Raw genomic sequence first — 22,726 nt, 5'->3', positions numbered from 1 at the left:
GTTTATTCAATTAATCTTTTCAGTTCTAATTAGATACTGTTCACTGAGGTTTCCACCTACACAGATGCGTTGACTGAGGTGCATGCTTGGATTTAACCACGTTGCTCCTTTTTAAATGTCATTTTGCAGTGTTCAAAGAAGCACAAATGAAAATCCATACAGGGATCATTTAGCCTGACAATCAAACTGAAGTGCCAATTTCTTTTGACTTGAGTAATAATAAAAAAAAAATGTTTTTTTTTAAACTGTTGATGTGGGCTGTGATTCAGAGGATTTTATTTAGGCGAGCAGTACCTGGTTTACACATGTGATTTTGGTGAACCTAGTCCTTTAGGTGCACACACATACTGAGTTAACTTTATAATCTGTGCCTTTTTCACTCACTTGGTGTAAACTCTTCATTCACCCCAACCAGTCGAGGCAGATGCCCCCCCACCCTGTACCTGGTTCTGCTGGAGGTTTCTTCCATTAAAGTTTTTAAGTTTTTCATCTCCACTGTCTCCTAGTGCTGCTCAAGTGGGGTTGTTAGGTTTTCTATATAACTCTGTATACAGTTATATTTTGTAAGGTCTTAAACTGTAAAAACCGTAACTACCAGTCATAGGTGGTTCGATTCCTGAAGAGAACAAGATACTGAACCCCAAGTTGCCCCCGGTGAGTCAGATCAGCTGCATAGCAGCTCTGCCATCAGTGTGTGAGTGTGTGTGGGCTTGTGTGTGTGAATGGGTGAATGAGATGCAGTGTAAAGCGCTTTGAGTACCAGTTAGGGAGAAAAGCGCTATATAAGTGTAGACCATTTACCATAACTTTTCCTCACCTGGGGCTTCTTGCCTGAATCTTCTCCTGATCTCTGTTTCTTCTAGTCATTCAGCCTTTCTTTTTTGCAACTTTATTTACATATATAGCACCTATACAAATGGTGCACAGTTTTGGAGCAGATAAGCAGAAAGGGGTCACTATTTATTTGGACCTAAACACTCTTGCAGCAGGATTTTCAACCAGTTGGAGATGCGATAAAGAGCATGGATAACTTTCTCAATAGATCTGAGTTTAAACACAAGGTAGAACCGACTGAAACTTGATTTATTCGCCTAGGTTGATGTTGTTCTTTGTAGAGTACTGAGAAGCTATTTGTTCAGTGGTCCAAACTCCTCTTTTCAGAAGTAAATTTTGCATTCAATTTGGAAATCAATGTCCCAGAATCTGCAGGGAGTTTGAAAATCTTTTGCTTATTTTAATCATTCAACCTTAATATAAAGCACATTAAAACCCCAGTGAATGTTTGTATGACAGAGAGAGCAGGGCCGATATACAGTATGTGCGTGTCTGTACATGCTCTGTGTTTGTGTGTGTTTGAATCATTTAACCGGCCTGTGATACCTGCAGTCCTGATAAATTATACATTAACAGTTTCCATAATAAATGGACTGTGTGTGTGTGTATGTGTCTACTCAAGACCATCTTTGTTTGCATTCATGTGTGTGGCTAAATAATCTGTAGCGGCAACTGAATAATATATTGACCTTCATTCATGTTTTATTCACCACATCCAAATAAATCATTGCTTTAATTAACCTATCAACACTTGTCCTCAATTAGAACAAATCACACACACACACACACACACACACCTACCTACATCTGCAGTGGTCTCTAACTGTTTTTGTAGCCTCTGTCTTACCTTCATAAATTGTTTGTGTTGATTGACGTTCCTCAAATGCTCAAGGCTTGTATTGTACACACACATAAATCTATACAACGTGTTACTAATCTGATCAGTAAAGACTGAAGAGAATAGAGCACCGCAGGAAGCATCTGTAAGATTTTGTATGCAAAAATGGGGGAGGATCAAGTGAGGCAAAAAGAGATCTGCTTTCCCTCCTTGTTTCTCTGCATATGAATGTGTCTCACTGTATCTACAATTCTTAATATTAACTAGTCCACATGATTTTGAGTACTTTTGCTCTGGGTTTTAACGGTCTCTAAGGTTTGGCTTAGACACTTTAGTTTTGGTGACGGCTACACTTAATCCTAAAGCACTATTATATTGAAGGCAGCAGTGTTCCTCCTACTTTGTGGCAACAGTTTTAGGATGGGCCCTTCTTGTTCCAACATGACATTGTCTGCTCACAAAGATTTTTTTTCTCGTTTTATGTGGAGCCCTGGTGTGTGTTCCATTCAATTCCTTTGAGATAAACTGATAAACTGTACTCTGTTCATGAAATCTAGTGGACAGACTGAAATCGAAAGTGGAAGCTCTGTTTGTTTTTCTAATGCACAATTCTTCTGTCTTTTTGTCAGCCTTTATCTTTAATTCGTAACAGTAACATGCATATATTTAATCTGTCTTGAATTTAAATGCCATACCAGTGTGATTCATTGCTTAAGTGAGTTGAATTAAATTGAATTAAGTGGTGGAGGAAGAGTGAAATCAACCAAAGTAAAAGAAGTGGGTGGAGAGAAAAGTCAGACAGGGAGATACAGAAAGGCAAAGGAAGTAATGGAAAGTGACAAAAGAGAGAAAAAGACAAAATATAAAGAAGAAAACAGGAATGAAAAGGTGTTTATGACAGACTAAGAAGACAAGAGTGAGCAACAGATCGGCAGGATTAACCGAACGAAGACAGAGTATGACAGATGAAATATGAAGAAGTGAACAAGTGAATGTACTCCTCAGAGCACACACACACAAGGACTTTCTATATTTGCATATAAATCACAAGCATGTGAACAGATGATTGAATTAGTGTTAGCATCGTTTTTGGTTAGAGCGTTGCTTTGTTTAGTGGTGAGGGTAGATTACATCAGACTGCACAGTAATTGAATTAAGTCTACAAAGCTTAGCTACGGTTAGCATATTTCTTAGTTTAGTGGTCAAAGCAGATTGCTCAGAAACTGAATTATGTAGAAAGTAGCATTGAGCAGCAGATTGCAGTTTTAATGTTAAAAGCAGGAGAGTGTAGAGGACAATGACACTGAACTGGAAAACTCAGCACATTCACATTCAAGCAGTTCAGGCAGCAAAGTCACATGGAATCAATTATGGATGATCATGTACAGAAGTGGTGGCTATCCTGCTCCCTGAGGGCCACAGTCCTGCTTGTTTTCCACCCATGATTGCACACAACTTCTGATAGGCTGAACACACCTGATCCAGGTAATCAGCATTGGGGTAGGGATAGTTGGCAAACAAGCAGGGCAGTGGCCCTCAAGGACCAGTATTGGCCACCCCTGATCTACAGTAGGGTGCTGGTGCTTGTTGTACAGGCTCTGTCCCCACAAATGCTCTGCAAAGAAAATCTCAGCGCCTGCAGGGCTGCTGGGTGGTGATGTGTCTTTTGAGAGGTGATAGCCAAGCAGCAATCACTGACCACAGGTCTGTCCCACTAAGTCCTGTTTGCATACACTCATACATTTGACAAAACGTTAGTCACTTACACATTTTAATGATGGAAAAAGCTAAATTTCTGGGGTTTTTTGCATCCAACAACCTAACCTGCTTTCTGAACATTTCCGCCCTGTATGTTGCTGCAACAGCGGAAATGCAAATGTAAAGTAAAAGCCTATTCATCTCACACCTCTCCAGTCTGCTGCTTCATTCAGTAGGTTAACATGAGTCATCGGATGCCTCTTCTTAGAGCTTAATAAAAGGGGGTTGGGGGCCTTTTTGGAGAGTCAGGTTTTCCACTTGGCTAATTTCCCTGTCTGTTCCAGTTCTCTGGAGTAGTTAATTAGTAACTACAAAATACTTATTTTTTCCGTGTCTGTGTCCTCATGATTGTCATTTTGTCCAGCAGAGTGTGAATAGAGATGAAAGGTAGGTCACCAATGATGACTCCAGGACATCTTAAGCAATACTTATTTAACATGAGTGAGTGAGTCTCTTTCAGTTGAAAGCAACTTATCCTTTCCCATCATCACTTGTCTCTTTGATTCATTCCTGTATGGAGGCTGATTTTTAAATGTTACTTGCAACTCAGTGGGCGCTGAGCACTTCTGATTTCATGTTATATCTTGTCCTAGTTTTTGTTATTGTTTTTTATTGTTGTGGGTGCATGTGTCACTGCGTGGGTGTGAGTGAGTTTTTAGGCTGTGTGTACTGTTTTATGAAAGAAGAGCAGCAATGAAATCTTGACAAACAAGACTGTTGTCTTCAGAGGAGCTCTGCAATCAAACAAAATGTCAAAATGTCACTTAATGGATTGTACATTTTTATGCATTCACGTTTTTATCACTTTATTTTATCATATTGCAGCTGATAATACTGTGGATATTAAATAAGTATTATTTCCGCTGAAATGTAGTAAATGTAGTAAACAAACCTATTACTTGTTAAATTAAGGCGTCAATTTAGAAAAACATCTCTTCAAGTCTTTGTCAGACATCTATTTTATGCCCTGAACGATGTGTGTGTGTGTTTGTGTGGATATCATTGTGAGGATCAGCTTGAATTTTTAATCATTGTACTGAGAACATTTTTACAAAGTGAGGACATTTTAGCCAGTCCTCATAATGAGAAAGGTGTTTAAAGAGCAATTTTGGAGTGAAGAATAGGTTTTAGGGAATGAATGAGGTTTCGGTTAGGGTTAGGATAAAGTTATGGTGGGTCAGTTACAGCGTAGATTAGCATGGTCTATGGACAATAGGGGACTAGGGAAAGTGTTATGTCAATGAGTGTCCTCACAATGACTGCCATACAAAAATGTGTGCGTGTGTGTTATGTAAAGCCACTATTGGATTAGCATGAAAGAGTGCCGTTTCTGTGCTGCAGGCACTCTGAGATTAAGTTTAAGACTTTATCCTCTGCAGTTTTCACACCACTGACCTGGCCTGTTGGTAGAGAGAGGGGACACAGAGAGGAGAGGTGCAAGAGACAGACTGTGGTAATCAATTTAAGATGGACTGGAAATTTACCATGGTGGTGCAGTGGCACTTTTCTATTCCTTACTACAAACAAGGCGCATGAAGAGAGACAAGGAGGACATTTAAATGGTGACAGACACATACAGCAATGCAGCCTCACACATACAACATGCGTTTTTTTTATTTAAAATCAGGAATACTTAAAAAATAAAATATGATCTATACTATAGCATTCACCCTAGGGTCAGTGGTTTGCAGCCTGACTCCAACTGGACGTCTGTCAAAGTGTCCCTAGGCAAAACACTGACCCCATCCCGTCCAGGGTTGCGTCAGGAAGGGCATCTGGCGGAAAACCTGTGCCAAATAAATGTGCAGACCAGGATCTGCTGTGGCAACTCCCTCAGATAAGAGAGAAGCCGAAAGGAGACACAGAGATTAGCGTTCGTGTCTCATTAAGGGTTTTTCCTTTTCTGTCATTGTCATGCAAAGAACAAGAATTTTAAAAACTTATTTCACTTACGTCAAAACAAATTAAGGGTTAAGACCTGCTGACTGTGGAGGAATAGAATAATTCACATGATTTTTATATTCTTGAAACCATTCAGGCAGCATGTGTGTGTTGGTAGTTTTTCTGCACTTATTTTTGTTCTTTTTTTCTCATTTCCTGTATTGGTGAATCAGTTCTTATGTAATTTTTCATGCTGATAAAATATAAAGCTCAGTCTATCAGTTCAGACAGGAAGATGACGTCAGTCATGTCACCCAGATCAACTGGCCTCTGCTGCCTGGATACATACCATATATTTGTCATGCTACTCTTGCTGAAGCTGGCTGGTACTCATTGACCAGTGATGATGAAACGCACCACCCACCGCCCCAGATTTCACTCATGTGTTATGCAATTTAAGATGATTCATGGTTCCTGGTTAAAGTGGTCACTTAATAATATATACATGACACACCATTAATGTCTGACTTTATCCTATATTTCTTCATAACATAAAAAAACCCACAGGTATTTCTCCGATCTGCTTACTCTGCTGTCTTAGCTTGTGGTTTTGTTTCCTCCTTCCCAACCTGATATGGTGGGAAACTGTTCTGAACATCAGCATCTAGTGTTTTTGTCTAGCTAGTAAACTATGTCGGGTATGTTTGCCAACTGAAGCTCAGTGAACTCAAGACTGAAACAGAAAAGGAGAGAAAGGAGGAGACTGCTGTACTTTAGTGAAGCCCGTAGATCAACTCCCTCATTAGCATACTGCTGCCATAGCAACAAGAAACCAAACTGGAGCTGAGCGAGGTATATAGAGAGAGAGGTGGAGCAGAGGAAGAGGGAGAACGATAGCAAAAAGCAGAGAGAAAATTACTTAGAGGACAAGAAAAAGGAAACAGAGAGGAAAGACAAACAGGTAAATAAGAAGGAAGGAGGACGGAAAATACATGCATGAAAGCTGGAGAGAATAAAAGGAGCGATGAGGAAATGCAAATTGAGTAGACTGAATGGGGGGAGAAGAGCATTAGGAAAAGGGGATGGGAGGAAGACCAGGATGATAGGGGAAACAGGCAAGAAAGCGGGTAAGACAAAATTGGAAGAGAAGAAACAGGAGGAAGGTCAACGGAGAGAAAGCAAAAACCAAGAGGATGAAGACGGTGATAGAGCGGGAAGGAGAAACGGGTTAACAAGGAAGATAGGATGAGGAATCAAGAAGGAAGAGACAAAAATATAAACACACACACACACACCAAAAGGCACATGCACATTTGCACAAACCACACAACGTGCTCGGTAGCTGACAGAGTAAGAGGGGGCTGTGTGTGTGTGTGTGTGTGTGTGTGTTTGTGTAGCTATCATTGTGAGAACCAGCGTGAATTTTTAACCATTGGAGTGAGGACATTTTTACAAATGATTACATTTTGGCCGGTCCTCACAATTGGAAGGATGTTTAAAGAGCAATTTTAGGGTGAAGACTAGGTTTTAGGGTAAAGTTTAGGATAAGGCAGAACACGTGATAAATTAGAAATGAACAATTGAACAGAGTAGATTAACATGGCCTACGTGTTAGTTGGTGGCTAGGAAATGCATTATATTAATGACTGTCCTCACACTGACTACCACAGAAAAAAATGTGTGTGTGTAAAAATGACTTGTTTATGTTTTCCGGACAGACAACGCTATGTCTGTATTTTCTAAAATCCTTACACCACAGAGATTCATTGAACTTCACCTGACACCACCTAAAACGATTAGAGCAGTTTTTTAATACCTTACTTACAGTTTTACATCCAATAAACCTGCAATACCTCTGTTATCATGCACTGTATATGGACCTTTACTCTGGCACATACAGACCTCACATGCAAACACTATTTACATTATGCATATGATTTATGTGCAGCAGGTAGTAGAGTAAGACAGGAGCATCCGTCTTTATTGTCCATGGTTTAACAACTATACAGTCATTTGTGCACTAAAGAATGCTCCCTTTAAAATGTTTTACTTACTTTCTGACAACCACTCATAGCTCATCTACTGAGTTTAAACCTAGGACTTGATTCTAAATGGTAAACCAATCATCCAGTAGGATACCACAACACCAAACTAACCCAACTGAAATGTAATTATGTTAAGGGCTGCATGCTGATGATTGTTTACATTTTTGATTAATGCGATGATTATGTTCTTGATTTATTGTGGCTCCTCATGACAATCAATAGATTATTAAGAATGTCAGTTGTGATTTTCTTGGAGTCCTGGTTCACATGGGGGTTTTGTGTTGTCTGATCCATAGTCTGGAGCCCAAAGATGGTTATTAGTCTGAGAAGAATGTCTGGGGGACTTTTCTTTTGGCATTTTTACTTATAATAATGTATTGAATTAATAATTAAACATTATAATGGTTGCAAAAAGACCGGATATCAGTCAATACAAAGCTAATGGCATTAACATTCATATTAGTATTAATCATAAGCTCCTGGTTGGAGTGTGGTCCCCACATTCACCTCCAACCAATGGGAAAGCAAGCTCAGTTGTGGCAACTATAGGAGATGTTTTAAAATGTAGCTGGTGGCAGCAATCTTTGCTTTAGTGCAGATATTTTGTCTTCTTTTAGCTACATAACAGAATGGTGATGTTCAAGACTTCATCACATAGTTGCTGTGTGAAGCTCACTTCCAACATCCTGCCTGGCTCCTCACCTAACTGCAGTGCAAACTCTACCCTCAGCCACTGTGTCACCTAACAATATAATAAATAATAACTGCAAGCGCAAATATGTATTTGTAGGGATGTAGTGTTTCATTCATTCACAAGTATACTGCGTTAGTATGACCTTAATATGATTCTATTCACCACAAAAACTAAAACATGTTCGCAATTGAATTGCAGAGGAACATACTTTTTAGGAGACAGGGTTGTCTACAAATGTTTTCTATGCTCAGAGTAGTGCCGGGCAGGTTTGGGTTTATACTCACATATCCAATTACATGATTGACGTCACAGCAGACACAGTTTCAACAGATTTAAATTTGAATGAACTTTTTTATATTTTACAGCACAGCAGAGTTCAGACCATCACCTTTATCTACCCAAAAACTCATTTTATCTTGTTTTCCATAATACCAGCTCTTTCACCTTTTACCCATTTATTTAAGTGCCGTTAATGCCATTATGTTTTGTGTTTAAAATTTGACATTTAGAAATAAATACCCTTCCTCCAAATTCAGGTAAATAGGATAGGAAACTAAATAATGGCGATCTGTCCCGTGTGTGGCTACATACACAGGATCAATGTAATGTAATGTAAACCAGACTCATTAAAATATACAGTACAATATTTAAAAATACAACATACAACATTTAAAAAAGTAAAGAATGATAAAATCACTGAAAAACAGTACAATCACACATTATTTACCATAATTTTTAACATAGCAACCATTCTGTATTGTCTCACTGTAAAGTTCAGTACCATAGAGAGCTCCCGTGGCACTTATAATTATGTATCTTGTCCATACAATTATTGTCTGAAAGTCTAAAGTTGTTCTGGTGAAAATTCAAAGATACAGTCCCACACAGACAACTGAGAATCACTTATGGACAGTCCAGATAAAATGTGCCAGGTTCAATTATTTATGAAACAAGCCCACACTTTTAAGAAAACAAGGAAGTGTGGAAATGTGCAGCCACCACCAAATGTTCAGCTGTCAAAACATAGCAGATGATCATGTCTGATTGGCACTGTCAGTTGCTGACCTGAGCAGTTTTGGCAGTTTGCATCTTTAAGCTTTTAGGTAAATGTTTGGCTGATGACAGTTTTGTGTCCTTGTGCGAAGGTGGATGTGCAAAATTGAGCTGGGCGTTTATTTACCCCATTTATTTAATAGGCTGTTTGCTTAAAAGAAAAACACGCTTTTTAGATGCACATACACACACACACAACTCACAGTGTTAGATAACTTACTGTCTCGGAAGCCTTTTTAGAGTATGAGACTTCTTTACAATCCGGACTAATCACCCACAATCAGACATGAGGGAACAACGAAATGAGGAAAGAGGGAAAGAAACAACAAAGAAAAAAAAAGGAGATGATGGAAGAAGGAAAGTAAAGACCGAAAAGAGAAAGAAAGATGATTTTGGCAGGAGAGCAGGAGATTAAACGCATTGTGGCTCTTGTAAAGTCAGAGGACAGCAGACAGAGAGAGTAGAAAGGAGGAAAGGGAAAAGTAATACACAATAGGAGGACGGAAGAGAAGGAATGAAAAGAGGACTCAGCTGTTTCTTGTGACTCAGAGGGCAGCTGAAGGGCTGACGGGGACAAACAGCCTTTGGTGTAATGCCAACCTTATTAGTCAATGAGTTGTAATGAGATGTAAATGGAAGCAACCTGAGCAACAGAGCAGCTACAGACGTGTCAGGCTGGGGAGTAGCCTTTGGTTTGTTAGAACCGGCAGGAAGATCAAACTTCTACCAAGTCGGCTGCTTAGGACTCACTGTGGAGCAGGGGTAAAAAATAAATATTATGAAAAAAATCCTTTGACTATCACAATATGTCTCAGGACATTTTAAAGACGGATAAACAATTTAACTGACAGATTGTCGCCAAACAGCAAAACCCTTACTGCATATATACTGTATACTGTGTCTGGTTTTGATGTTTAACAGTGCAAACAAAACAAGATTCGATTAGATTCATAGTTTCTCTTGTCTTCTTATTTGAATTATAACAACAAAAATCCTCATTTTCCACATACTTTCTGTTTGGCCTTTCTGCTGCAAAAAGTTTTTTTTGTACGGGGTATTAACAGGATGATAATGACAGTTAGCATATGAACAACAATGTTAAATGAGGAATAATATAGTACCCGTAAGAGGTCATTGAGATTGCAAAAGATTATACAATTAATTAAATTCCACAAAGTGAAAAATGTAAGAGAAAAATTAACATTGTGGTTGTCAGCACAATGTACTAATTAAAATTATTTACTGCAATTATGACAAGAGAAGAAATGTCCAAATCAGAAAACACTTAACAACATGCAGATGGAGTTTTCCAAAAAACTATCAACCAATCAGTTGTGATACAAAGACCTGGAAGAGTTGAGGCAGTATATGTGTCATGTACACTGAGCTGTTTACACGTTTCTTAACAGCAGCTTTATACCCAGATTGCTCTGATTGATATATGAGCCCATTTTAAAACTACTTTTGTCAAGAATGGAGATAAACGCTGAAATAATTGTTTTCAAAACTCCCAAAGTCCCATCATGGTTTCAGGTCTTTTTGCTCATTTATTCTCTTTTGACAATATTAATTTCAAGAAATGTACATTTTAACAGTCCCTGTCTTTCTCTTTTTCTCTTTGACCAGTTTGTGGCACAACCAAACTGCCAGCAGCTGCTGGCAACACTGTGGTACGACGGCTTCCCAGGCTGGAGAAGACGACACTGGGTAGTCAAACTGGTCACCTGCTTCATCATCGGACTCCTGTTCCCCGTCTTCTCACTGGTAGGCAAAGAAAAAGAAAGAGAGTGGAGAGACATAGAGGGAGAGTTGATAAGGAGGAGAAAATGGAAAGGATGGACACGAAACGGAAAAAGACATGCAGCAAGGAGGAAGTGTTTGAGGAATTAATTAAGGAAGATTCAAAGGAAGCAGAGCCGGAAGGTAGAGATAAATAGAGCTGAGTAAGGGAATGAGAGCGCAGGAAAGAACTCGTAGAAATGACAGAGAAGTTAGGGAAATGTAGAGTGAAGAAATGTATATAAAGCATTAGAGCAAGATCAGTGGATGGGAGAAAAAGTAAGAAAAGTAAAGGTCAGGGAGGAGAAAAAAGAAAAGACAAAAAGAGAGAACAATAACAAAAGAAAAGGGTCAGATAAAAAATGAGGATACAGTAGGAGGAAGGGGTAAAAGTCTCAATAAGCTAGGAATGGAGGAAATATCGCACAACAACAGCTAATTCTTCCACAAAGTAAATTTGTTGCCAGGCAGCAATTAAACAAAACTCTTTGTTTATTGGCTGGAGGAGTTGTTGCCAGGAAACACGGGCAACACACAACCTAAACCCAAACAGTGAAAGGAGAGAGTATTGGCTTTATTTTAGAGAAACTGCAGTTTATTTTAATCCGGGTACTTGAGTACATAAATAAGAGCCATCTATACTGAAGTGTGCAAACAGATAAAACTTTGAGCATCACAACACATCAACAAATATTATAACAGTAGCTGAGTTTGCTCAACAAATATGGTTTGGTATTTACTCTACAGGCTACTCATCATCTGCCTGATGTGTATTTTGTGCATCCATAGCAATGAGCCCCATTACTGTGGCGTTAGAGTAATGTTTAAGTAAGCGTGCAACTGACAAATATAGGTTGACTGGGAGAAACCATCCAGTGCTAAAACAGTAAAAATGTGAGATTTGTTAAAAAGAAATCTCTTTTGAAAGAAATAAAAATATGTAAGAGCAGAACATTAGAGAGCATAGAGCTAGGAGGAGATCAGGCTCATGCTACCTCCTCAGGGCCAGTGGTGATTCAACTGCATAGACCCTGTGGGCACACTTCACAGTATTCAGCAGTACAGACAGTATGTCGACATGCTGACAAAGACCAACCCAGGGGTTGTTTAGTGGAGATAACTTGAACATTTTCATGGATCAGAGGCTTTTGGACTTTACTTGTTGTAATACCTGATGTGATGAAACTAATAATAATATAGTTTCACGTTTTTGCCTTTTGTGATGTGTTCAAAGACACAAAATACCAAATAGTAGAGATAGAACACTGTACATGTTTGAGCTTTTTTTGCTTGGTTATTGTGAGTAACACAGTGATCTTAATACATCTCAAGAGTTGGAGTACTGCCTCAGTGTGATTGTGTTATTAATAAAATGAAACACGTCTGTCCCTGCCTCTTTTCTGTCAGCCTCATTGTTTCTGACTTTGCTTCTCGGCTATTCAATTTCATTTCATTCTCAGAGGCATGACTCAGACTAAGTTGAGGTTTGTCAAGACTGAGTAGATGAACAGGAAAAGTAAACAAGCATCATAGCAGCAGTAACAATGCTGACAATAACAACAACAGCATCCCAACAAGGTCGGCTGAGCCCGAACACAATCAATGGATGTACACTTGCTCTGCCTCTTCCTGTTGAACAGAGGTTAAAAAATGCTGGAACATTAGATCAAAAGATGGTGTAACAACGTACCACGTTTGCACCTTAAAGTCATTATCAGATCAACCAGTCAGTCTTTCTCTTGATCTATGTCGCTTGAAGATCTTGTTTTATTCTCTCTCTCTCGTCTCTTTTCTGTATCTTCTACCACTCTGGTCCTTTCTTTTCTTTTCCTGTATTATACTTCCTCTTATTTATCTCCTTTATGTTTTAAATCCCTCTTTCCTTACCTGACTTTCACTTTGTTTTATTTTCCATCATTCTCCATGCTCAGTAACACATTTATCTCCTTTTGTTTCCTCTCTTCCCCACAACAGATCTACCTGTTGGCTCCTAAAAGCGCCCTGGGACGTTTTATCAAGAAGCCCTTTATCAAGTTCATCTGTCACACGGCGTCCTACCTGACCTTCCTTTTCCTCCTGCTGCTGGCTTCGCAACACATCGCCCGCACCAACTTGCACATGCAAGGCCCCCCACCCACCATCGTGGAGTGGATGATTCTGCCATGGGTGCTTGGTATGTACACCTAGGTTTTTCACATGTTCAGTCTGAGGTTTTTTCTGAGAAGAGTCTTCTGTAATTGTATATTTTGTGCTTTATTTGTACTTAGTTGTTGTACAAAAAAGTGCAGCAGCACCTGAAATACAACACACGACATGAAAAATCATGTCAAATGTTATTGTAAATTTATGCCTAGCCACACCTGTGACCTCTGCACTGTGGGTTTCTCCATAAAATAGCAGCACTTGCTCAAAGAAAGGCAAAACTTTATTTTGTAGAAGTGACTTACATCTTTAAAGAATTTCTTTGTGATGCAACAAATGTGTCTGCCTGGAAAATGAAAAGGTTAGTCCGAGGTGTCACCAAACCTTAAGTCCAACATTTCAGACTGTGCTGTTCCCTTTGCTCTTTTTTATTCACTGTGCGCACATTCAGTCCGCTGTGTAGGCTGACACAGTGGCTGTTTTTGCTTTTTTTTTTCAATTGGACTAGTTATTAGAGTTAAAGCATGTTCTCTCCATAAAGATGATTAGTCAAAAAAAATCTCTTTACATTCTTTATGCTTTAGCTTTATTCACACACAGTAGCATGTTTCAGTCTGTAATGTAATCTTTTAGGAAACATTTTGAGAATAACATATGATTACATTGTTGTTTGACAACAATATACAATATCAAACTATATGATATCAATATAATGTCATGGAGATTTTTCAATTTCCTGTTATTTCATAAGACAAATAAATAACAGAATAAAAATAATCTGAGAAAAGCCTTAATCGAGGATCTAGTTTACAATTCAAAGAACATTGAGCAAAGAAAGAAACGCAGCAAAAGAGAGGATGAGATAGAGAAAAACAGTTAAATCACATAGTCACATGATGCAGCAGCTTCAGACATAGCTGTAGTTTCTCAGTGGCTGCGTCTCATTCTGACAATGAAGAACAATGCACTGAATAAAAACAGACGTTTTTTCCGTTTCTCAATTTGTGTTTCATTTGTTTTATTTGTTACAGAAGTGCTAAATCAATGGAGGACTCATTAGTGGAATAGGAGAAATGTATGATGGTATAAGAGAAACCATGATTTGCGTCTCATATGCTGGAATGTACTGACAAAGCAATTTGTCGAAATATGTCAGCATTTAGACAATAAATGGCTCATATTCACAATTATAAGTAGAAGTCTTACATTTACATGTACTAGTGATTTGAACAAGCCACTGTCTAGTAAGCAACCAGAAACATTTCTACCAGATAGTTAAAATAAACAAACAAACAACAACAAAAAAAACAGGCACATCCAAAATTAATGAGAGAAAGTTCTTATCTGTCTGTTTTATCACTTTGATTGCTAATCATCAAGAGGCCTTCACAGAAGTGTGTATGAGTGTGTGTGTGTGTGTGTGTGTGTGTGTGCTTGGGTGTGGGTGTGTGTGGAGGAGGCGGTTGTGTGTGTGAGGGTGGGTGGGTGTGAAAATGAGTGATTACATCTCCATATTCTCTCTGAGAGTTGACACCAATCATTTCCAAATCATAACCATAATCACTTGGAAAAATACAAAACCATCTGTTCTCCTCTGTCGCCTCTTCCGCTCTCTTCTCCTGCTGCTCTGCAAAACACTTTTGATTAAAAGAAACTATACTGACCATTAGCTGGTTTTATTGTCGACTGATAAAGACTAGAGCACATTCTGCTGCTGCGTTTCTAGTAACTTCAGCTGAAGCATTAGGCTCATGGGATTTTTTTGGTTGTTGACTTTTTAATTATTCCTCCTTAATCACATTACTCATCTAAACAAAGCACAGAAAAGCAGATTTTCTGTGGAGAACAGATGAACCAAAAATGACCCATGAATTACTAAGAATAAAACTTGACTTTGTCTAAAGTCAGTCGTACAGAGCAAATATGTTGGCTCTCTGCTTACCACCCCGAGGCTGCTGCCAAAAGAAAATATTTAACATTAATTTGGTCACATTAGCGGAAAACAAAAGAAACTCCTCCTGGATAACATGAAATGTGCTCATACATGCATGACTGAGGGTGCATGTAAATAACCACCAGTGTGTGCATCTGTCTGTCTGTGTGTGTGTTTCAGGCTTCATCTGGGCAGAGATTAAGGAGATGTGGGATGGGGGATTCACAGAGTACATCCATGACTGGTGGAACCTGATGGACTTTGCCATGAACTCCCTCTACCTTGCCACTATATCACTAAAAATAGTGGCCTATGTAAAGGTAAAAATCACATCTGTGTGTGTGTTTTAGAGAGAGTGAGTGAGAAAGATTGTGCATAATGTACTATGTGGGCTTTTTACTACACTAGTAACAATTTGTTTCTCTCTCCTGTACATATGTGTCAGGAGGATTTTACCCAAATCAGACAGGGTTACCCCCATTAACTAATGAAAGCCTGATAAGAACAGTATTTTGAGTTTTAAAACCTGTCATTTCATGTTTAACGCATATCATGACATACATCTACACATGGGGGGCAAATCACTATGACAATTATGCAGATGTTTTCCTTTCCTTTGTCTCCCATCTGGAAGTTGATATCAAAAAACATTTCACTCACATCACACAAAACATTAGAGAGCTGAAGCATCAGATGATATGGGAGACAAATAATCGGTCAACAGCTTTTGTTGGTGTCATTTTTGTTCATAAGAATTGTAAACAAATTTCAGCCACTGCATACAATTCAACAGCGGGTTTCACTTTGGTGTCTGCGATACAGTCCTCACTTTCACAGCACAGCGTTAGCATTTATAATACTGTGTTTAGCTGCACACTCTGCATGCATATAAGATTTATCTATTTATTAAGAGCAAATGGTGTATTCATACATACACACGCGCACAAACACACCAGACGGCCGGGCCATCTGCGGCAGCTGTGAGTCACTGATGGTGGCGGGTGGCCCTCCTACACAGGTCCTACACACACATGCATATACACAGTCTGATAAGCACACACATATAGATAAAGATATATAATGTCCACATACACACAACTGTATCCTTCCATGCATACCATAAGACAAGGCTATACAAAAATACAGGAATGCAGACAAACATAGTGAAACCACAATTATTTTCATTTTAAATATTTATCAGGATTTAAAAAACCCTGTGAAGAACTTGCAGTTTTGCTCTGTCAGTGTGTGTGTAGATGGTGAATGCTAATAGAGGCAGAGTGGCAGAGTTAACAAGACAGAACTCTTGTGGAAGTCTAATGGCTGAATTTGGAATGAGGAGGAGGCCAAGCATGAGACAACCGAGAGAGATGTGCAGAAAGATGGTGGGAGACAAAGTCACTGCTGGACTGCTGAAAGAAAGCTGGAAACAGAAACAGAGTGCTATGAGCGCGAGACTGAGATTGACAGAGAAAGACAAATGACAGACAAAGCTCCTGTGTTAGAAATATGTATTTTTCCTCTTCAAATCTAAGCTTTCTGGTAACTCCTCGTAAAACAGGAAAACATCACAGTCATGGAAATCAGAGCAATATCATTATAATAATAGAGCCTCAGCATGTGTGCATGTGAAGTGTTAAGTGTGAAGTATCATTGATTGTTCCTGTATCGCCTCAGCCTGCTGCAGTATTAACACCTCACTTTTCTGACTCTGTAAATGCTTGTACTCTACATTTCCATGTGTCTCTCCTTCTTTCTTGGCTTCCTTTCTCTCTTGGTCCTTTCTGAGTTCTTTGCCCCTGTCTTTGATCGTCTTCTTTTCCCAAAATTGTTTCCTTCCTCCAGTATAACTCCTCTCGTCCCAGGGAGGAGTGGGAGATGTGGCATCCGACACTAATAGCTGAGGCTCTGTTCGCCATCGCCAACATCTTCAGTTCGCTTAGACTCATCTCTCTTTTCACTGCAAACTCCCACCTGGGGCCACTGCAGATCTCACTGGGACGGATGCTGCTGGACATCCTCAAATTTCTCTTCATATATTGTCTGGTAAGATATTTTCTCCTCACATCTAACATAATTCATGTGTAACTTTACACTGTGACGACTTCTTTGAGTCATTAATGTTTATAACATATACCGTCATTTTATAACACTATATATTGATCCTAGTTTATATTGTTAGTTGCAACAGAAGGCACTTTTTTTCCAGAAGTGTGAACAAACCAGATCAGATTTTCTTTCATTTCAGTTTTAGCCCACTTGCATATGCAGTTCTAATTCTGATTCATATGAGACTGATTTCACACCAGTTGCTTGTTGTCATCATGGAGAGTTGGCAGAGACAAGGACCTTAGAGAGATAAGGTTTCAGATTTGTTGGACATTCAAGCCCTAGCTTTACGAGATGTGCGTAACCCAACAGTTAGGAAGAAATTGTGTGAAAGACTCTCACAAGTATTACATTGCTGTGATCACAATTCAGTGATCCACATATGGCAGGTGTGGCAGTTTAGTGCATAGCTGCCCTCAACAGTGCTCACACAAAAGCTAGATACATGTCACTTACAAACATGAATGTGAACCATCAACACAAACAGAAGAGATAAACAGACAGAGTAACGTGAGGACAATTATGCTCACTTTGACCAAATGTGTATTGAATTAGAATCGTGGACTATACCTTTAAGAAGTTATTATCCCTTTTTTGACTCAGTACACTATCTTTGATCATCATGAAAGCAAACAAATCCTCAGCAGGCTATATCCTTTATTGTTAGTAGAAGGACATTACAGGCCTATTTTACTGCATGATGAACTCATTAGTTCCTCTTCAGGGAAATGTCTAACCCACAACTCAATCCCCATGTGAATTGTTTAGCTCCCTGAAGTCCTAAAATCAATCCCAGTGAGCTTGAGGCGTAGATGCCACATTGTTTCATGCTCAGTCAGTAGCAGCTTTACATAACTCTGTGGTGCTTCTCGCCTGCTCGAGATAAAAGCAGTGTTTTAAAATGACCTGGAGGCGGGGAGGGTCAGTCCATGTATCACACTGCAATGTTGGGTCAAGAACAGCTTCATTTCAACATGGTAAAAGCTGGTTTGAAAAGTGATTTGAACACTTGCATACAAATGTTTTAGTATGAAGACTTAATGAAGGGCAAAGTATTGCCTGTGTTTCCTCTGTAGGTCCTGCTGGCGTTTGCTAATGGTCTGAACCAGCTGTATTTCTACTATGAGACCAAGGCGTCAGAAGAACCCAACAACTGCAAAGGCATCCGCTGTGAGAGGCAGAATAATGCCTTCTCAACGTGAGTACCATCTCTAATTTATACTATACGTGCCCATGTGGATCTTTGCCGACCTATAAAGAGTTGAGAAATTGAAACATTAAGGTCAAACTGCCTTAGCTTATTATAGAAAGGTCATTCACACCATTTGAATTATGAGATAGAAGCTGTTGATAAGCTGTTGAAACTTCTTAATTGTTCATGTTGATATATGACTTATTAGCTGTATTTTGGATTTAGCACAGTAATAACTAGCAAAGTTTAGCATGCTAATACAATAAACTAAGTTGCTAAAAGTTGCTAAGTTGATGGTAAACTAACATTATTAGCATGTTGATGGTTTGTATTTTTTATAACTCAAAGCATTCATGTGGCAAAGTACAGCCATACAGAGCTCCTAACATGGTGGCAAGTTCTTAGTCATGTTTGTTAAGCACATGTGAAAATGTTTTTTTATTAACATTTTTTAAATGTATTTAATCAAAAAATAATAAAGAAATTGAATTTTCAAAACAATGATAACTAAAGAAGTCTTTACTATAAATGAAACAGAGGACCTGCTTTGGATGGTGCATACATTTGACCCTCCCATTTCAGAGAAGGTTTTAGGGTTCACTCAAATCAACTCAAGAATTAAGTCCTGTCTGAGTATAGTTTGTTTCTAGTTTAGCATCAACCAGAATTCAAACTTTCACAGAAAACCTCCTCTTCTGCTATTGGTGTGAGATGCTCTTATGCGTCATTGCACTACATAATGGTATGGAAGCGATTTTCAGTGTTGAGTTGGAGCTCAGGCTTGTTTAGTCGACGAGAAGAATATTAATGTGTTGTTCTTTCTTTTGTGAAGCTGGCACATTTGCAAATGCAGAAAGTGAGCTGGGGTTTAGCTTATTGAGAGGCCAAGATTGAATTATGGCTCATATGGCAGCTCTGCAACACACACACACACACCACAGATCGAGTGTGTCTTTGCTGAGGGAGGCAGAGTGGGGACCAAGCTGAGTCAGTGGGCTGAATATTGATGAGCTGTGTGGTTTGTTTTAGATAATAGCTGTATTGATTTGCAATCAATTCCATTACAGTAAAGCACTTCGTACAACGACAGGACTGTGAAGTCAACAGATGCTGCAACAGCAGATCACACTTTTAACCATAAACTGTGTCTCTTTTAGTTAAAGGTAAAATTGTTGTTGTTGTATATATTTAGAAAATGTAATCATCAACAGTTGTATTAAGATCCGTGGCTTTAACGCTGAATAGGTACGAGATAAATAAACAAAAACCTAACGCTAACATCAACTGATGTTGTTTTTGTTGTTGGCGTAAGGGGATCTTTATTTTGGGAGATTCTATATATGTACATTTGCTGTGTATATCTTGTTTTTAGGTGCCAGCACAAATCAAATGGAACTTATCAGGGAGTTTTGCTTGTGAAGGATAAAAACAATGAGAGAAAGAAAAGTTGGCAAAAGTAAGAATCCTATTTGCCGCTGCTGTTTTCATTGAATTGTACACAGAGTAGCCTTTTCTTTACCAATGCTTTACATACATTACGTTGTCCCAAAGGCAGTGTTAGGATTTGGCTTTGAAAAATGCCGGAGTTTTCTTTTTAAATATTTGAAAAGTCTTCTGCTTTTAGTTAAAGATGCTTTTTTAGACATAGTAAAACCCAACTTGAACAGCTTGCTTGCCTAAAGCATGTATAACCCTAACTGCTATATTATCAAATTGTGATTTGTCCAGTTCCTGAATATACTGTAAAACGACAAACAACTGTTGTGTTTTCTACATATAATGGCAAGTAAAGCACCATGAATGTATTTAAGCAACATAGAGCTGTGGATTTAAGGTTAGGGTAAGATTGTAGTTCTGATTAAATAGTAAAAATTCACTGCTAACATCCTCACTTAGATGCTAAGAAAGAACAAACACACAAACTTTTATTTGAATAAACAAAGGAGTATACAGTTTCACAGGGATTGCTGATGTGTGTACCAGCCCTGACATGTTGTTGGTGGATCAGAGTCTGCAGGAGAGAAATCAGCCTCATGCTGGAGCTAAATGAGCAAGCAGATCGAGACGGCTGAGATGACGCATTATGCAAACAGAGTGATCGCAGCCCTGCGGGCAAAGCAGCCTGCATCAACATTCATGAATTTACAATGCAAGGATTATTTCCTGTGTGCGTATGAGCATGTGTCTGAGCTCGGCATCCTGTCGGTTCACTCTGTAATTCATAAACACTTATCAACGTTTATGAGTTATTTTGCAAGATTGTTTCCTGTTTCTACTCAGGTGTCTTCCCACTGCATCTCCTTCCTCCTTTTCTCGCTCATCTGTACTTCACACACACTTATCACTGTTAATGTGTTAGATCGTTTTACACCGTGCAGCGTGTGTGAGTGTGTCTTGCTCATGCTGTTTGCTTCTATCTCACTCTCCCTTTTTGTTGGCTTCTCACAAAAGCTGTATATACTGCTTCTTTTTCTTTCACACTTTGCAAACCCCTATCCAGTTATTTTGCTTTGGGATTTGTACACGTCCTCTTTGTGGGTGTGTGCCTCTCTCTCTCAGCATGAGTGTTACCAGATTTCAGATTTACCACATTACATGGGAAGGCAGGTGTTTTACCCAAATCTATGGATGAAATTATCTGAGGAGCAAAAAGTCAGTTCCTTTAGTTTGTTTTGGTTTGCCTCTAATTTGACCAATGTCATATTGAAAACATCTGTAAATATATACTGTATATATGTATATATATGTAAAAATACAGACATGGAAAAAATTATTGACACATGTGGCAAAACCCACAAAGGTCACTGAAATAACTTGAAACTGATAAAAGTAATAATAATAATAATAAATAAGAAGAAAAGTACAAAATATTTTTCCGACCACATCTCTTACTCAAAGATGATGGTGACCATAGGATGTGCCTTCTGACATGGTTGTTTAAGAAATAAGAAGCTACTCACTGCATCATATGTATCATTAAACCATCGCTTTATATTCTCAGTAATTAGCTATACTGTGTTTTAATTTATCTGCAGTCACAATATACTGCATTTGTTTTCAATTACATATGCTATTTTGACCTGAACTGCTGGAAACGTAAAGCAACACGTCATAAAAGAGTAGAAATGTATAGTTATACTTATAAAACGCATACATAGATACATAGAAAGTAGGGAAACATTCATATAGTTCAAATTAAAGGTAGATCACATTGATCCACTGTTGCTGTGCTGTATATGACAGACACTCATAATCACAGCAGGCTGCGATGACTTAAGTGTACACTTGTGCCAAGACCACACAGACACACACAAAATCTTAAATATTCATGAGAAAGATAAGCACTATAGGCTGGAATGATTTAATTACATACTGCCAGGCTGCCAACTCTAAACACACAAACACACTTTGACTTCTCACACAGAAACGCTGCGTACAATGTCTCAGTGTCACACATCAACACGCACCACAATACACACACTTTCTTGCTCTCTCTCGGCCTGCCTCCCACACGACTGCACAACTATAACAGTGAAATGACTGAGTGGCTGCGAGGATCAGCTGTAGCAGTTTTTAACTGGGCTTAGCGCAAAGAAAGACGAGCGAGAGGAGACACGAGAGGAGAAGAGCCAACGAGAGAAGAGCAGAAGAAGACAGAAGGAGAGAGGGGACGAAGCGAGGAGAGAAGAAGAAACGTTGCGAGAAAGGAAGGGGAAGTGAGAAAGAGGGCAAACAAAAGGATAGATGAGGTTGAGGAAAGAAATGAATAGGAGACTAGAATAATTAATAGATAGTAGAAATAATGAAATTGTGCTTGATGAGAAGAGGGACGATTAGCAAATATCTAGTTATTTCTCTTTGCTTAGTTTAAATTTCATTTCTCCACTCCTTTTTTCCACGTCCTCCTTCCCTCTTTTCTTGTTTCATAACTCCGATGCAATATCACGGTTGGTTGCTTCATTCATCATTGATTAAGCCCCCCCTCCTCATTTACACACTCACCTCCATCTTAGCCGCCCTCGCCCATGTTAAATACACACCATAACACACATATACAAACATATTTCAGCTCCATAGACATGTACATTTATAGAAAACGCACACCATCACTCAGGTGCTGTATACACAGAGACACATGCTCAGTATACTGATTGATATTGTGATCAGTCACACCCACATACCTTATAGCAACACACAGTCTTACATGACACTAAAATGACAATAAATGGAGGAGTGCTGAATATTTTATAGCAGCGCAAACATAACACCCTGCAGACAAAACCTCTCAGTTTCTCTCTCCCTCTCTTTCATTCTTATGATGTAGTGTTGGCCGCTGCCAATTGTTGCTTCATCAAAAATTCAATAACCTCACTGTAACTGTGACTGTCACACCAACAGACAGAGAGAGAGAAAACATGGAGCCGAGAGGGGAAATAGAATGAGGAGGCAAACAGAGGGATGGAGTGAG

The 22,726-nt window shown here is 38.9% G+C and overlaps 1 protein-coding gene across 1 annotated transcript in view; it reads left to right on the top strand.

The window, feature by feature from the left end:
- The window catches only part of trpc5a (transient receptor potential cation channel, subfamily C, member 5a), a 64,593-nt gene that overhangs the window by 22,677 nt on the left and 19,190 nt on the right, over nucleotides 1-22,726 (top strand). Inside the window, exons 8-12 of the mRNA XM_026353590.1 lie at nucleotides 10,730-10,867; nucleotides 12,857-13,055; nucleotides 15,138-15,277; nucleotides 16,803-17,003; nucleotides 18,143-18,264. Of these exons, the coding sequence (XP_026209375.1) occupies nucleotides 10,730-10,867; nucleotides 12,857-13,055; nucleotides 15,138-15,277; nucleotides 16,803-17,003; nucleotides 18,143-18,264 (800 nt within the window). The remainder of the gene's footprint in view (nucleotides 1-10,729; nucleotides 10,868-12,856; nucleotides 13,056-15,137; nucleotides 15,278-16,802; nucleotides 17,004-18,142; nucleotides 18,265-22,726) is intronic.

This window comes from Anabas testudineus, chromosome 18 (assembly GCF_900324465.2).
Source record: "Anabas testudineus chromosome 18, fAnaTes1.2, whole genome shotgun sequence".
Taxonomy (NCBI): Eukaryota; Metazoa; Chordata; class Actinopteri; order Anabantiformes; family Anabantidae; genus Anabas; species Anabas testudineus.
This window is presented reverse-complemented; position numbering and strand designations above follow the sequence as displayed.